Source organism: Neolamprologus brichardi, chromosome 2 (assembly GCF_056152115.1).
Source record: "Neolamprologus brichardi isolate AB-2024 chromosome 2, ASM5615211v1, whole genome shotgun sequence".
Lineage (NCBI taxonomy): Eukaryota > Metazoa > Chordata > Actinopteri > Cichliformes > Cichlidae > Neolamprologus > Neolamprologus brichardi.
The window spans coordinates 30,215,790-30,233,131 of record NC_142105.1 but is presented as its reverse complement, the minus strand read 5'-3'; the positions used below and the strand labels follow the sequence as shown (position 1 = coordinate 30,233,131).

Sequence of the window (17,342 nt, the reverse complement as noted above, 5' to 3'; positions counted from 1 at the left end):
TAATTTATTTGTAATAATTTATTCTGTTTCGGGAGTGTTTTTTATGTATCTGTATTATATTATACACACACATTAAATGTGAATCTCTGTCCAAAAAATGCACTCAGTTTACTTCTTACTCACTATGAGCATCATTCATTATTCTCCCGCAGTAATTAAGGTTAGGATATGTATTTTTATTCCAATCCATTCTTCTTTAGCAGCATTTAAATAACCTTGATCAGATTTGATGGTTTTGTTACAGACTTTTCAAAAAAATGTTTTGCTTTTCTTTCACAAATGTGGGGATTAAATTGTGTTAAAATGTACAAAACAGTGATGTCATGTTTTGTGACGAGGACCCAGGCACAGAGAGACTTGATGAATTTAAGAATCTTATGATTTAATAAAGAAATTTGCAGACTTGCACAGAGATGGTAAAATTATGATGACTGATAATGGAGATGAAGACAACAGACGATGAGGACAGGGAGGAACAGGGGTTTAAATGCACCAAGGAGACAGTCAGAGAGAACTCGGGACAACATTTAAGGATGCAGGGACTGACAGAGACAGGTTTATCTTGCCTGGCTGGGCAGCTCTCTGGGTGCTCAGCACCCCCAAAGCTCTGATTCTAGAAATGCCCCTGCTTAGAAGTTTTAATTGTCTGCCACACAAACGGTTGTTTTAAACCTCTACAGCAGAGGTTCGAGATGCAGGCTTTTTTTCTTTTAGTGCTTTTTAAAAATTTGTTGAAATGTATTTGATGTTTATTGTATTTTATGTTTTTAGTAGTGATTTTAGACGATAAGCCAAGATAAGCCAGGTGTGCACCAAACACAGTTGTCTGCTGGAGGTATGTTAACTTAATATATTTGACATTAAAAAAAGTATATTTATGCACTATAATCTAATTTATATTGTATTGCCTCCTGCAGGGCAGGCTGCACATGTGAACTTGTCACTGTTTTTTCCTCCTCCTGTTTTGTTGCGTTTTTGGTATTAGTAGGGTCACCTTTTAAAACTGTGGGGTTTTTTTTGTTTTTTTTATGCTGGGTTTGTTTTTATTTTTACTGGGCTGGTGCAATATTAGTCGGGCAATGTGCAATCCCTGAGCTGGGCTCTTACCTTAGGGGACGTAGGTCTTTTAGAGGTGCTCTGTGTGGATTTGCAGTGAATAAGTTTTATTAAGAGTGATTTTAGTGCCACCGATTATTGCCTGAACTAAAACACTTAGTGCATGCGATAAGTGTTCTGTTCGGCTCGTATTTCTTTGGGGTGGATTTGTTTCTTTTAAAGCAACGAGCATCTGGGACCACCGGGGTGGAGCAAGCCCTCAGGTGATAGTTGCATTGCTGGCAGGTTGCACCAATAACACTATCTTGTGGTCGTTAGTGACCTTTTCCATTTTGATGTTTTAGGCTTTTTTTTGCAAACCCTTTGTGTTCTTTTAAAATAAATTTTAACATATCTGACTGATATTGACCCTCTTGTCCCGTTTATTCTGGGCTCTTAGCGGTTACTCGGTGGCTTTTACTCGCTACATTTGGACAAATTATCAATAAGCTTTCAATATCAGTAACTATGGTGACAGTATATTTGTTTATTGTGTTGAACAATAAACAATTATGCTGACAACTATGTGTCCAGTATGTTGGCTGATTTTCTTTAACTTTTTGCATTTGAAAATAAAAGCTGGGTTGATTTTAACACCATTACAAGAAGTGTTGTTAATTCTTTTTGAATCATAATCAGGTTACCACAAATTGTTTTTTAATTTGGTAGAACTTGAAATGTTTGTCAGTGGGTAAACAATTCTTGTAACTGGGAGGTTGCTGGTTCGATCCCCAGCTCTGTCTGTCTTGGTCGTTGTGTCCTTGGGCAAGACTCTTCACCTACCGCCTACTGATGATGGCGCGATATAGCAGCCTCGCTTCTGTCAGTCTGTCCCAGGTCAGTTGTGGCAACAACTGTGGCTTGCCTCCACCAGTGTGTGAATGTGAGACTGAAGGAATAGTGGAATTGTAAATTGCTTTGAGCGTTGGGCAGCTGTCTTTTTATTGTTTGAAAATGCATAGTTTTAATTGTATCTATTTTTATTTTATACTATTATAATATGAATATCATTACAACATGAACATGATTTTAATCACGTTTTCAAAGGAAAAGAAAAGAGATTGCAGGTCATAACTTCTTACCTGACGATCACTTCACCTGACACTCGGTGGCGGTCTCGGGTCTCTCCTCCTCACCCACCTGCTCTCACCCACCTGCTCTCTGAGGAAGCTCCGCCATAGCTCACAGAAGAGCCAGAGAATTTTGTTTCTTATGGTGTGAAAGTCTTTCAGGTGCCTTCTGTGAAACTCCAAGTTAACTGTTATGTGCCTTTTAATGAAGAGTGGCTTCCATCTGGACACTCTACTGTAGTGAAGTAGATCCTGGGGAAGGATTTTACGTGATGTCCACAAATGCAGCACTACCATCCACACCTTCCCAGCTGATAATTAGCGGCCTTATAAGAAACGGCTGTGCTTCACTACCACACGGAGGCATTTGGCAGTCTTTTCCCATCCAAAGGGGCTGAGAGCCTCAGGCAGCTAAGCACTGCAGAGCTCCTCAGGAAAGAGAGTGGATTGTGCCATGCTGCTGCTGTCTTGTCTTATGCTGTTTGTTTGTTATGTGATGCTTTTATAAAGAACAGTAACTTGGGGTGCATTTGTTTTATGTAGATCTCTTTTACTAATTTGTTTAACGTTTTATGCTTTGTTTTATTGCTTTAGTGGAGGTGCGGCCGCTTGTTGAGGGGCTAGGCACGTGAGGTGGGCATAGGTAGATTGCACCATTTAGAGTTCATTGTGGCTGTATCCCAATTCAGGGTCTGCAGCTTTAAAGTACGCAGCCTCAACGGTCCTCAAGGGCCGCGTACTCAAAGACCGCTAAGGCCGGAAGTGAGAAGCTTGTGAAATGGGACGGTCTAGCCTCCGTCACGCTGCCCAGGTTGCCTAGCAACCATGATAGCTGGAAACGTGTGGTTGACAGAAATGAAGGAGAACATATTTTGTTCATTTGTTTGTTTCTACATGAGCTTTGTGTGATTTAATAAGTATCTGAGGCTGAGACCACAGGACTGTAAAACATGATTGTTGGGCTTCATTTCTGTACTGAACAGTCATATAAGAATAGAATAGAATAATCCTTTAATTGTGCCACAAGGGGAAATTTGGTTGTAACAGCTGCCAAAGAGACAGACATACAAACAGGACACGGAACAGAAACGTACACAATTTTTCTTACATATTTACATTAAGGACAATGGTTACTATAAACACAGTACTGTACAGTTATTAAATTAAATAAAAATAATTACAGGTAAGAGGCTAACCAGGTTGTAGTGTGAATTGGTTAATTATTGCAGTTACAGCATTGATGTAAACATCTGTTTGTTGGGAGCAGTTCAGATTGTACAGTCTGACAGCTGCAGGGAGGAAGGACCTGCGGAAACGCTCCTTCATGCATCTAGGATGCAGCAGTCTGTCACTGAAGGAGCTCTGCAGTTCAGCAACATCTACATACATGGGGTGGGAGACTCTGTCCATCAGAGATGTTATTTTGGCCAGAGTCCTTCTGTCTCCCACCACCTGTACTGGGTCCAGGGTGCATCCCAGAACAGAGCTGGCCTTCCTGATGAGTTTATCCAACCTCTTCCTCTCAGCTGCCGATAAACTGCTGCTCCAACATACAACACTGTAAAAAGTGACAGATGCCACCACAGAGTCATAGAAGGTCTTTAAAAGCGCTCCCTGGACTCCAAATGACCTCCGCCGCCTCAGCAGGTAGAGTCTGCTCTGACCCTTCCTGTAAAGAGCTTCAGTGTTGTGGCTCCAGTCCAATTTATTATTCAGGTGAACACCCAGGTACCTATAAGAGTCCACTATCTCAATGTCCACTCCCTGGATGTTCACCGGTGTCAGTGTGGTGGGTCTGCGTCTCCGGAAGTCCACCACCAACTCCTTTGTTTTCCCGGCGTTGATCAGCAGGTGGTTCTGCTGACACCAGTCAACAAAGTCCAGAGTCCACTGTCTGTACTCTGAGTCGTCCTCACCTGTGATGAGGCCGACTATGGCAGAGTCGTCAGAGAACTTCTGTAGGTGGCAGCGTGGGGAAAAATTAATATAAGATTAGCTAGTAAATAACAATTAGCTAATGTTGTTCATGAGACTAAAGTCAGTGTAAATATGAGATGTCCAATATTATAGTTATTATATTAATCATTATTAGTTATTACAGCAGTGAGTTTGAACTCTCAAATCAAATCACTTCTATTGTCACATCACATGTGCAGGTACACTGGTACAGCACATGTGAGTGAACTCTGTGTCAAATACTGAGCTTCAGTAAAGATTCAAGTTGCAGCTATTTATGTCCTATCACCTTAAATCTTCACTCAAAGACATTCAAGTATCTTTGACAGTATATATATAGATGTATTATATATGAGACAAATGTTGTTCCTTCAGTATGTTGGCATTATTAAATTTTGCCTCAGTGCTTACATATATGTGTAAAAAGCAAATGTACGAGCTGTGATAACTGTCTGATAGAATGAAGAGTAGACTGATATATTAAATATTCCTTTATTGGGTGAGAAAATCAGACCATGTCATAACTGCTTTAAGTCATACAGAATAGATATCAGAGCCTTAAACAGGCTGACTTCTGCTAAATGGGTCAAACTGGGCAGAAAGTAAACAAACACATAACATCCTTATAGAATATGATGTAACACTATAGATCAACTTACCTCAGAATATATAAAGCATATAAACAATTACAGCAATATGATGCAACAAACACAGCAGTGCTACTAATCCAAAATACTCAAAGCTTCATAAAACTGAAACAAACATTTATTTTTAGCTCCATTCTGCTGCTGATACATATTTTAAGTTTCTGAATATTAAACTTGTTGCTGCCTTTCATAGTGTGTAACTTGAAGGCCCTGAGTACTTTCTCCCACACTGAAAACACTGGGATGATAACATTATTTGAACATTACCTAATAAGACTGATTCAGGACAGACAATTACTTATTCTAAACTTTCCTAGCAGTCCTTCACAAACAGGGAACAGTCTGTCTATTCTCTCCATCTGTCAGCTGCTGCTGGCTCTTCCTCCTCCTCTTCCTCACACACTGCTGAGTTTGTCCTGGTGTATCATCAGGGGTGCAAAGCCTCACAGATGATGTGCAGCAGTGGGTCCCTCAGTCTGTCCTCACTCTGGACACTTGCAGTTGTCACACATGGAAATCAAATGTGTGATAAGCTGCAGGATTCAAACACAAGTGTAACTTATAAACACATGTTCATACTTTTATTCCACAATCAGAGAGAAAATAAGAGAGAGAGTGCAGGACAGACAGACAGGTGACAGTCTCAGGTGTATACACTGCTACAGACAGGAGGATTTAGTGTTTGTGTTATTACGAGTGCTAAACAAGAAGAGTTCCCAGATGGTACAGTGGACACACGTGTGACTCCTGTGATTAAAGCATCTTTCTTTCAGCTTAACGAGTGAACCGTCAGCTCGTTCAAACACACGTTAAAGTCCGTTTGGCTCGACACCACCAAACAGAGGCAGCAATATAACATAGTTAACATTAACAGTGCAGTGAATCCTGCTTGTGCCGTGATATTCAGGACTGCAAACCGAGCAGCATCACTGACTTTCAGCTTGTTGTGTTTGTGGATATATGACTGACTTTAATTATCCACAAAATCATCACATTCTCTGTCAGATTAAGGTCGACTATTGTATTATTATATTTTAAAGGCTTTAAAAGCAGGTAAAAGCTGAACGTACAAACATCGATAATGGCAAATAACTCTGCTGACATGTGGCCAACAGTAATGTTTTAATGTTCCTCATTATTAAACATTTACACATAAATAAGTGACATAATATTCAGTACTTACTTTTCACAGTTTACTCTTCGGCCGCTCCGCTTCTGCCATCTGCGGCAGAATTATCCACACCGACTGCCGCGCTATGAATTGTGGGATATATGGGACCACGAAGTCTACACTGCCACAGCCTTAAAATTCAGGGAAATGAAGGATGCATTTGAGGGCCGCATTTCGAGCAGCCTTTGAATTGGGACAGCCTTCGGCGCGCCACTGTGACGTAACCGGCCTTAAAATGCAGCCTTTAAGGCTGCAGACCCTGAATTGGGATACAGCCTCTGTCCTTCTTAAAGGTTCTCCATACTCCACACAGAAATGCTGGAGCTTTGTCAGAGTGACCATTGGGTTATTGGTCACCTCCATGACAGATGAAGCTCTTCAGCATCCACACTGTTTATGTGTTAAAAGAGAAATGATTTCATTTGTTGAGAAAATGAAGAGGCACATGAGAGTACATGGTCCCGCAATAAATTCTCCAGCTTTTGTGAAGTTGTTGGGCAAATATATGAGAAATGAATTGCTGGGAGACTGGTGACCTTATGGTATGAAATTGTGGGTCTTTCTGTGTGGAGTTTGCATGTTCCCCTGTGATTGCGTGGAAACTCTAAATTGTCCATAGGTATGAATGTGAGTGCAACTGGTTGTCTGTGTGTTAGCTGACACCCTGGTGACAGCTGGGATAGACTCCAGCTGATTTTCTTTTATTGTTTATTTATTTATATACAGTTTTTTATTTTATTTTTCCTTTTCTGTGGTTTTTCTTTCTATTTGTTTTTATGTATTTAATCTTCTGTACAGCACTTTGGTCCATTGTGGTTGTTTTGTGATTCAGAGGCTGCCTTTAATAGCCGATTACATCACAGCCAGGCGACAAAGGCTGCTCCAAATGTGACCCACAAATGCCTCCTCCTTTTACCTGGATTTGAAGGATGGTTCGGGTGTATCCTTCATGGCCCACCCTATCCCAGGATTCGTAGCAGTGGATAATTTTTTGATTTAAGCTTGTTCTGCAGCTACAAGAGATAGGCACCTTGCAGTCGACGAAATCCTCTGTATGCCAGAGTTTTCTAGAGTCAAATGTGAGGCCACCTGTCCGACAGCTAAAGCTTCTCCTAAATTAGGCCATGCAACAGGATAATGACCCCAAGCACAGCAGCAAATCTACAGCATGGAAGTCCAGACCTCAACCTGACTGAAATGCTGTGTATAAAGGAATGCTTGCAAATGTCAATGAATTGAAGTTGTGGTGGCAATTCCTTTTGTTTGACAAACCAAACATCCCACAATTAAGAGTCCACAAGCCACTGCTGCACTGAGATAATATTTCGTACGCAGGCAAAAGAAGTCCACTGTCCAAACTTTAAAGTTGCGTTTTTTGTTCCTATACCAGTCTCTTTATTTATAGAAACAAGCTTTTACTGACTAATGTGGTGTGCCTCAAGGGTCAGTTTTAGGCCCTGTACTTTTTAATTTGTATATGCTCCCTCTCGGTGGTGTCATCAGGAGGCATGGAGTGAACTTTCACAGTTACGCTGATGACACTCAGCTGTACATTTCCGTGTCTCCTGATGACACCAGACCAATGGATGCCCTTTTTAACTGTATTTTAGATATAAGATCTTGGATGGCAGAAAACTTTTTACAGCTTAACCAGGACAAAACTGAAGTTTTAATCGTCGGTCCTGAGGCTCAGAGAGAGAAACTCTTGTCTAAATTACAGGCATTTTCACTATGCTACAAGTGAAAAACCTGGGTGTTGTTTTTGACTCTGAGCTTGGTTTTATCCCACATATTAAACATGTAACCAAAATTGGATTTTATCATCTAAAAAATATAGCCAGAGTCCGCCCTATTCTCTCTTGGGCCAACACGGAGATGTTGATGCATGCTTTTATTACCAGTCGCATTGATTACTGTAATGCCCTGCTCTCTGGTCTTCCTAAAAAGAATATTTCAACTTTACAACTTTTACAAAACTCTGCAGCTCGTGTGCTGACGAAGACGAGAGGGCGGGCCCACATTACACCGGTTTTAGAATCGCTGCACTGGCTCCCCGTGTGTTTCAGGATCGATTTTAAAGTTCTTTTATTGGTTTTTAAATGTCTTAATGGTCTTGGGCCTTCTTATCTCTCAGATCTGCTTTTACCATATGAACCCTCGCGGACCTTGAGGTCCTCTGGTACTGGCCTTTTGATTGTCCCTAAAGTCAGGACACATACTCACGGAGAGGCAGCTTTTCAGCGGTATGGTCCTCGTCTGTGGAACAGCCTGCCGGAGGAGCTCAGGGCCGCAGAGAACGTACATGTTTTTAAGAACAGGCTCAAGACCCACCTTTTTAATTTGGCTTTTACTTAACGTTTATTTATTTTTTCTATCCTGTTATTCTATTGTTAATTTAGGTTTTACCTAATATTTATTGATTTTATTCTTATTCATTTTTTAATCTTCTTACTCTATTTATATTTATATTTATATTGTATCCCGTTCTTATTTATTTTATCTTTTTACCCAGTATATATCCTATTGTGTCATATCTCCAGTGTTTCCTCGGAGGGCGCTCTCTGCACCGAGTCTGTGATCGACCGTGGCTGCTGGGGCTCTGGGGGTCCTCTCAGCCTGGCTGGGGGGCTTCTTTGCCTCCCTCCTGCTGTGTGCCCAGCCTGGAGGCTGCGGTCTGTGACCGGCTTCCGCTCGCCATGATAGTGTTTCCTCACTTGGCTCATGCGTACCCAGTCCAATTTTACTTTTTAAGTGTGCGCGCGTGTGTGTGTGTGTGTGTGTGGGGGGGGGGGGGGGGGGGGGGGGGGGTTGTATGAAAAGTGCTTTATAAATAAAGATTGATTGATTGATTGATTAATTTAACAAGGCAACACCAAACAAACAAAACATTGAAACAAATATTAACCTACAAATAAACTTGTAAATAAACCTCAAAATATAAGTAAACTAACAACAAACTTTAACTAATTTCAAAATAATAAAAAATAAGAACAAATACCTCCAACAGAAGTTATTGCTGCTGACTGAAGGTTCTGTAAACTACTCAGTCATAGAATGATTACGATATTGAACTAAAACAAATGCCTGAATCCTAAATTATGGATATCCTATTGTGGTGATCTGAAATGTAACACTAAATGTGATTAAAACACTAAAACTCTGGACTCCGGGGCTGAACGACCGCGGGGATCACCAGCCCGAAGAAAGCACAAAATACACATGACTCCGTGAGAAAGACAATTCATTCTTGAATGAAGACGTTGATCAGACACATTTAAAATGTAGCCAATTGTGTTTATTATTAAATTATTAAGGAAATAGAAAAGGGGGGGGGAAATAGAAAAGGGGGGGGGATAGAAAAGGGGGGGGGGGAGAAGAGGGAAAAGGAAAGGGATAGAGAAAGGGAGAAAGGGAGAACCCCAACAATGCCCTCTGAGCAAGCACTGGGTGCGACAGTGGATAGGAAAAACTCCCTTTAAAGGAAGAAACCTATGACAGAACCAGGCTCTAGAGGGCGCAGTCAGCTGTCGGGACTGGTTGGGGGGTGAGGGTGAAGGGGATGAGGGGGGGGGGAAGAACCCCAACAATGCCCTCTGAGCAAGCACTGGGTGCGACAGTGGATAGGAAAAACTCCCTTTAAAGGAAGAAACCTATGACAGAACCAGGCTCTAGAGGGCGCAGTCAGCTGCCGGGACTGGTTGGGGGGTGAGGGTGAAGGGGATGGGGGGGGGGGGGGGAAGAACCCCAACAATGCCCTCTGAGCAAGCACTGGGTGCGACAGTGGATAGGAAAAACTCCCTTTAAAGGAAGAAACCTATGACAGAACCAGGCTCTAGAGGGCGCAGTCAACTGCCGGGACTGGTTGGGGGTGAGGGTGAAAGAGAGAGGGGGGGAGAGATGGGACGGGGGGGGGGGAGAGATGGGACGGGTGTTAGGAGTTAAAGGGAAATAGGGGAGGGAGAGGTGTCAGGAGAGAAAGGGAGAGGAGAGGAGAGGTGAAAATTACGATGCAATGGTGGAGGAGGAAGACGGGGTCACATCAGCAGAAGAAAAAGTAGAAAAAGTAGAAAAAGCAGGAGTGCTCTTTCTCCAGAAGAAGCGGAAGCGTTTTTTCTTCTTTTCCATGATCTTTTCCACGAGCACTTTTTTCTCTAGGATGAGCGTTCTTAACTCATCAATTGTTTGTGTATTTTCCTTCTCAAGTTTCCTGCATGTTGTCTCCACTTCTTCTAATTTGGCTTGTTTTTCTTCGAGCCTTTCTTTCAGTTCTTTACATTTGGCCTCCTGCATAAGCTTTGCCTCGTGCATCTCTGTATAACTCTGTTGTAATTTGTTGTGTGTGTCTTGTAGCTGCTGACTTCTCTCGACTTCTTGAAGTGTACACTGCAAGTCTTTGTTTGTTTTCTCTAGTTGCTGCTTTAACATCTGCACCTCAGTGTTTTTGCACTTCAAGTTGTTGGAAAGTTTCTCCAGTTCTGTGTTTTTTCTCAGCATGTCACTGAGCTTACTCTGCATCTCTGAGCATTGTTTTTGCACTTTTTTCTTTTCCCCCTCCAGCTCAGTTGTTTTGGAGTTCAGTTTGTTATAACGGTCTTGCAGCTGTTGGTGTTTCCTCTCAAAGTCCTGGAGAATTTGTTTTTCTTCTTTCTGCTTTATTTCCCGTTGTTCTTTGTCTTGAAGCAGCTCTTGATATTTGTGCAGAGCTTCATCAAGCTTTACCTGCTGCGCTCCGTATTTTTCCTGCATGCCTCTCTGGTTTATGTCCAGTTTTTCTTTCTCTTCAAGGATTTCTTTATTTTTTTGCAGAGCTTCATCAAGCATTACTTGCAAACCTTGGTTGTGTTTCTTGATGTTCTGAAGCTCGCAATCCAGATCTTTCTGTTTCGTGTCATGCTGTTCTTTGTCTTGTCGGAAATCCTTATTTCTTTGCACTGTTTTATCAAGCTTTATTTTCAGCGCGGTGTATTTTTCCTCCACGCCTTCAAGCTTGGAGTCCATTTCTTTCTGTTTAATTTCTAGTTGCTTTTTTTCTTGAAGCAACTCTTTATTTTTGTTCAGTGTTTTATCAAGCTTTGCCTGAAGTCCTTTGTACTTTTCCTCCATGCCTTGCAGTTTGCGCTGCTTTATGTCCATTTGTTCTTTTTCTTGGAGGAGTTCTTGATTTTTTTGCAAAGCTTCATCAAGCTTTATTTGCAAGGCTTCCTTGTGTTGCTCGCTGTCCTGAAGCTTGCAATCCGTATCTTCCTTTTTCATGGTCTGTTGCGCTTTCTTTTTAAGAAACTCAACCCTTCCTTTCAGCACTTTTTCATTTATCTCAGTGCCTTGGAGTTTTATGACCAGTTGTTTCTTCTCTTGGAGGAGTTCTTGATTTTTTCGCAGAGCTTCATCAAGCTTTACACTCAGCTCCTGAATCTTTTTTTCCTTGTCTTTCTCGTTTTTCTTCTGTTGGAGGATTTCTTCTGTTGGTTTTTCTTGTACTTTATTAAGCTTTGCTTGGAGCTCAAAGTTCCTTCCCCGCATGTCTAGGAGTTCCATTTCTTTCTCCTTTTGAATATCTTCCTTTTCAAGAAGCTGGCTGAACAGTCTATCTACTTCAGCGGTCCTTCTCTCATATTGCTCTGTCAGGGAGATAATCTGCGCTCGTTGTTTAAAAAAACTTTCCCAGACGTAACTGGTGTACTCTGGCTGGAGCGGGTGTCGTGTATTGTGATTGTTCATGAGATTTTCCTCACGCATTTCTTCCAAGCACATCTTCTGCAGTTGATCGTTTTCTTCTCGATTGCAAAGAGGAGCGCTGGGCTTTACTTTTTCTCTTTTTTTCTGTTTTCTTGGAGACATGTTTCTAATCTGTTAACAGTGACTCTGAAAAGGATTCAAAAAAGGCTTCTCTGGCGAACGTTCGTTTGAATGCTGCAAACATAAATGCTGCGAATAACGGACTAAAAGTTGTTGCGTCTCACGCCTATTTAAGGGTTTTAGGATCAAAGGATCAAAGTGGGAGTAAGATTCTAAATGTGTGTGACATCACAATTCTGTAAGCCAATGAGGTTGTCACATGACATTTGTGAGAGGGCATTCTTTACTTGTGTAATTGGGGAGGCTTTAGGACCCAGGGGACACAATGGAGGGTATAAAAGAGGAAGTAGCAGCAGGTGCTCTTTATTTCCACTGACGAGCTGCTGTGAACAATGGTTGTGTGAGTAGGTGAGGAGCCTGAGAGGTTTTAGTTGTCTGCTACACAAGTGGTTGTTTTAAACCTCTACAGCAGAGGTTCGAGGTGCAGGCAATTTTTCTTTTAGTGCTTTTTAAAAATTTGTTGAAATGTATTTGATGTTTATTGTATTTTATGTTTTTAGTAGTGATTTTAGACGATAAGCCAAGATAAGCCAGGTGTGCAGCAAACACAGTTGCCTGCTGGAGGTATGTTAACTTAATATATTTGACATTAAAAAAAGTATATTTATGCACTATAATCTAATTTATATTGTATTGCCTCCTGCAGGGCAGGCTGCACATGTGAACTTGTCACTGTTTTTTCCTCCTGTTTTGTTGCGTTTTTGGTTTTAGTACGGTCACCTTTTAAAACTGTTTTTTTTATGCTGGGTTTGTTTTTATTTTTACTGGGCTGGTGCAATATTAGTCGGGCAATGTGCAATCCCTGAGCTGGGCTCTTACCTTAGGGGACGTAGGTCTTTTAGAGGTGCTCTGTGTGGATTTGCAGTGAATAAGCTTTATTAAGAGTGATTTTAGTGCCACCGATTATTGCCTGAACTAAAACACTTAGTGCATGCGATAAGTGTTCTGTTCGGCTCGTATTTCTTTGGGGTGGATTTGTTTCTTTTAAAGCAACGAGCATCTGGGACCACCGGGGTGGAGCAAGCCCTCAGGTGATAGTTGCATTGCTGGCAGGTTGCACCAATAACACTATCAAATGGTCGTTAGTGACCTTTTCCATTTTGATGTTTTAGGCTTTTTTTTTTTTTGCAAACCCTTTGTGTTCTTTTAAAATAAATTTTAACATATCTGACTGATATTGACCCTCTTGTCCCGTTTATTCTGGGCTCTTAGCGGTTACTCGGTGGCTTTTACTCGCTACATTTTAACAAATTATCAATAACCTTTCAATATCAGTAACAATGGTGACAGTATATTTGTTTATTGTGTTGAACAATAAACAATTATGCTGACAACTATGTGTCCAGTATGTTGGCTGATTTTCTTTAACTTTTTTCATTTGAAAATAAAAGCTGGGTTGATTTTAACACCATTACAAGAAGTGTTGTTAATTCTTTTTGAATCATAATCAGGTTACCACAAATTGTTATAATTTAGTAGAACTTGAAATGTTTGTCAGTGGGTAAACAATTCTTGTAACTGGGAGGTTGCTGGTTCGATCCCCAGCTCTGTCTGTCTTGGTCGTTGTGTCCTTGGGCAAGACTCTTCACCTACCGCCTACTGATGATGGCACGATATAGCAGCCTCGCTTCTGTCAGTCTGTCCCAGGTCAGTTGTGGCAACAACTGTGGCTTGCCTCCACCATTGTGTGAATTTGAGACTGAAGGAATAGTGGAATTGTAAATTGCTTTGAGCGTTGGGCAGCTGTCTTTTTATTGTTTGAAAATGCATAGTCTTAATTCTATTTTTATTTTATACTATTATAATATGAATATCATTACAACATGAACATGATTTTAATCACGTTTTCAAAGGAAAAAGATTGCAGGTCATAACTTCTTACCTGACGATCACTTCACCTGACACTCGGTGGCCGTCTCGGGTCTCTCCTCCTCACCCACCTGCTCTCACCCACCTGCTCTCTGAGGAAGCTCCGCCATAGCTCACAGAAGAGCCAGAGAATTTTGTTTCTTATGGTGTGAAAGTCTTTCAGGTGCCTTCTGTGAAACTCCAAGTTAAGTGTTATGTGCCTTTTAATGAAGAGTGGCTTCCATCTGGACACTCTACTGTAGTGAAGTAGATTCTGGGGAAGGATTTTACGTGATGTCCACAAATGCAGCACTAACATCCACACCTTCCCAGCTGATAATTAGCGGCCTTATAAGAAACGGCTGTGCTTCACTACCACACGGAGGCATTTGGCAGTCTTTTCCCATCCAAAGGGGCTGAGAGCATTAGGCAGCTAAGCACTGCAGAGCTCCTCAGGAAAGAGTGGATTGTGCCATGCTGCTGCTGTCTTGTCTTATGCTGTTTGTTTGTTATGTGATGCTTTTATAAAGAACAGTAACTTGGGGTGCATTTGTTTTATGTAGATCTCTTTTACTAATTTGTTTAACGTTTTATGCTTTGTTTTATTGCTTTAGTGGAGGTGCGGCGGCTTGTTGAGGGGCTAGGCACGTGAGGTGGGCATACACTAAAAAAAAGGCACTGGCCATCTCTTGGATTTATGTAAGCATCTTGCATGTATTTAACACAATTGCCTCATGTTTTAAAGATAAATGTAACTATATAGTGTAAAAACTACATGATATGCAGAAAGGGTGTATTAAATTGTTCATATCATGTTCAGGTGAAGTAAGTCAATAAGATAGCAACATTAAACCTCGTGAAACCACGCGTGATTTCATCTCGCGGGCTTTGGATCGTGGTTCAAAAAAGACATCCATCTCAGTCAAGTCAAGCAGCCAACTCTACGTTTTTGGTATGTCTTGATTTTTTTTGAATTAATATTTACCATATTTTAGCCAAATGTAGTTAAACGTCTAGAGTGTCGCCATGTAACATGCTAAAAAAGACCCGTTAGCTTATTTGCTGTTTTATCTGTTGTCAAAGAATTGGCGCTTTTTCATTTGAATTTGTCTTTGGCACAAGAGGCGTAATATCACATTAAACCTAATTATGAGGCGCTCATAACATAATTTGGTTTTCTGTGTGAATAGATTTGCCAACTGACTCTTCAGTTTGTGTATTTACTGCATCGTGGTGTTAGTGAGATTTTGGACATTGAACAGCTTTAGCTAATATCATTAGCGGCATTATGCTAGCTTACATCCCTACCCCTCCTGCCCTCACCTGCTGTCCTTTTGTTTCTGTTTTTTTTTTTTTTTTTTTTTTTTTTTGCTGCACATTGAGAGACGACCTCTATTCTGCATTTCACCAGGAGTCAGCTGATGGATTGTGGGTTCAAGGTGTTATGGTAAGAAAGTATATTCTATTTTCGCTTAAGGTTTCTGTAACTTAATTATAATAGGTTTTGTATAATTATTAGGTGCATGCATACACAAATAGACCACCCTATTAATACAACTGAGAAATCCAAAATCTGCCATAGGTTTAACTTATACCTGTATGTATTGTCAGAAAGGTGATTACTGGACTCACATTAATGCACACTTGAACTAAAATGAGGTTGTAACTTGTGGGTTGTTGGGTTGCAAATCAGAAACAAACATCTTTGGATTTTTTTAATCCCATAAGATCTGGAAACACAGTTTTTATTCAACAAAACATTACTGATTAACCAAGCACAGTGCCTGCTGTTATTTCAAAAATAATTTTATGTCATTTCAGATAAAATGCAGCATTCCAGTGCATCCCAAACATGCCTTTACAGTCAAGGTTTCTGACGGAGCTGAGTTTCTCTCTGACAGTCTGCTGAAAGTGTTTGCAAAGTGATCGGGGGAACAGGGCACAAAGCTAAAGGATGTAGCTGCCATGATGACAGTAAGAACTTTAAAATTCTTTAACTACAAAGTGTATATGTATTGCATTAGGTCAGTAAAAGAATTTTATGCTGCATCCATTGAAACAGTCAACTATTACCTGTGAGTACTGATTCCACTGAAAGGATGCCATAATTTTCATCATGCATTTACTTGCCCACTGAGAAAAATTTATCTTTTTTTAAAAATATATGTTCTGGAAACTATATATCCATAAAGCTGATGTCAAACAGGAATTTTTGATATTGCTTTGTAGATGCTGGTGTTGCATGTTGACTGGTTTAAAAAGTCAAGAGTTTTTGTCTGGGATCATTTTCTTCTGTGCTACTGAAAAGTTCACAAATCTGTTTTCTTTGTTATAATACTTTAGGATGACATTGATGCTCAAAGGGAGTCCCTCATCAAAGTGCTCCGCATCTGTGTGAAAGACAATTGTAACATCTTGATGCAGGAGTTCATGGTAAGTGTTTTATGAGTAGATTGTGGCTTTGCAACATTTAAAAATGCATTTAGTTATCCACTTGATCCTCATTGGACTGGTTAGGACCAGTAGTTCTCTTTAATAATTTGAAGTTCACATGAGGCCTGGTAATGAACTCGGCCGCCGGCCCTTGAGGCCCCACCCCCACCCCTGTATTAGGGGTCACATCAGTGTGAAAAAATTTTAAATTTGTCATTCTAGTGAACAAAGGAAAATCCCACCGATATTTACATTAGCTTTTGTTTGAAAAAAAAAAAAAGACCAACTGACCAACAGCTAACCAAATTGTGGGGCTGAAAGTCTAAATTCTAACATCTTCTGAGTGACATAACCTGGATTTCTGATGGGCCGGTGTCTTTCTAACAAAAACTAATGTAAAGCATTTGAAATTATTATGTTTTTCACTCTCTTTTAGAAACTCTGTTAGACCATGAATGGCAGCATGGGAGGCCACTCTTTGGCTATAGCTATTTACTATGTTGCTTTCATTGGTTTAAATTACTCTGACATTAGAACTGGTAGATTCAAAAGAGATGAGTTTAAAAAGGAATCTTAAAAAAATGTTTTGTGTTTAACCAGGCCTTGACTGAGGCCACTGCACAGATTGAGAAAACCACAATGAACATCTGTCTCCAAAGGATACGCCAGGCAATGACTTTTCTGATGTTGGCATCATCATCGAGGGTATAGTAGTTCTTCAAGATCTGGATAACGTGACCTTTGCAGTAGCCATGCTGTTTGGACCTTTTTTATTCCTTCAATATGAGTTACCCATCACAGCTCTGCTACACTTTTGAGGTGATTCAAAGGGTGGTAATGGAGTTGGATGCAACTCAGCTCTCAAGAAAAGCTCACAACTAAGACAAAACTGCTCCTGCAAGGAAAGCTCACTGTTATGCATGCAAGGTGATCAGCTCTAGGTGAGAGGACATTTAAACCTCACACTTGTTCTGCTGCATTTTTGAAGCTCAATTCCAGGAACAGATCGCAGGGTTCATTTTTATATACTCTGCAACTGCCATGAGGATGAGCTGTTTTTTTTGTTGTTTGTTTTTCCTTTTGCTCTGTACAAGTTGTCTGTTTGGCAGCATTTTTAAATTTCTCTTTGTATTTTTTCTTTCTTTTACTAGTGAAGAGATGTAGCGTGAACAGTTATACAGTCTAAATATCCCATATGGGTCGTGTGAAATGGTATTTTCAGTTGAAGTAAAGAACGTTGAATATTTCTAAGTGTGCTGTTTTGAA

The 17,342-nt window shown here is 40.6% G+C and overlaps 1 protein-coding gene and 1 long non-coding RNA gene across 3 annotated transcripts in view; one reads left to right on the top strand and one right to left on the bottom strand.

Moving 5' to 3' along the window:
* Positions 1-16,029, top strand: part of LOC148106203 (uncharacterized) — an 83,469-nt gene extending 67,440 nt beyond the window's left edge. The window contains exons 1-3 of one of the 2 annotated variants that reach the window (XR_015716565.1): positions 14,999-15,090; positions 15,465-15,617; positions 15,987-16,029. This is a non-coding gene — a long non-coding RNA (uncharacterized LOC148106203). Of the gene's footprint in view, positions 1-14,998; positions 15,091-15,464; positions 15,618-15,986 lie in introns of those variants that run through there. The other variant, XR_015716566.1, reaches the window with a different exon arrangement.
* Positions 9,853-11,919, bottom strand: LOC148106204 (uncharacterized). Its single transcript, XM_087829755.1, has one exon. The coding sequence runs from the start codon at positions 11,775-11,777 to the stop codon at positions 9,942-9,944; it is 1,836 nt and encodes a 611-aa protein (XP_087685881.1). The 5' UTR covers positions 11,778-11,919; the 3' UTR covers positions 9,853-9,941.
* Positions 16,030-17,342: the final 1,313 nt, after the last annotated feature.

Coding starts and splice junctions, on each gene's coding strand:
- LOC148106204 (XM_087829755.1), bottom strand. CDS start 11,777: ATGTCTCCAAGAAAACAGAAAAAAAGAGAAAAAGTAAAGCCCAGCGCT.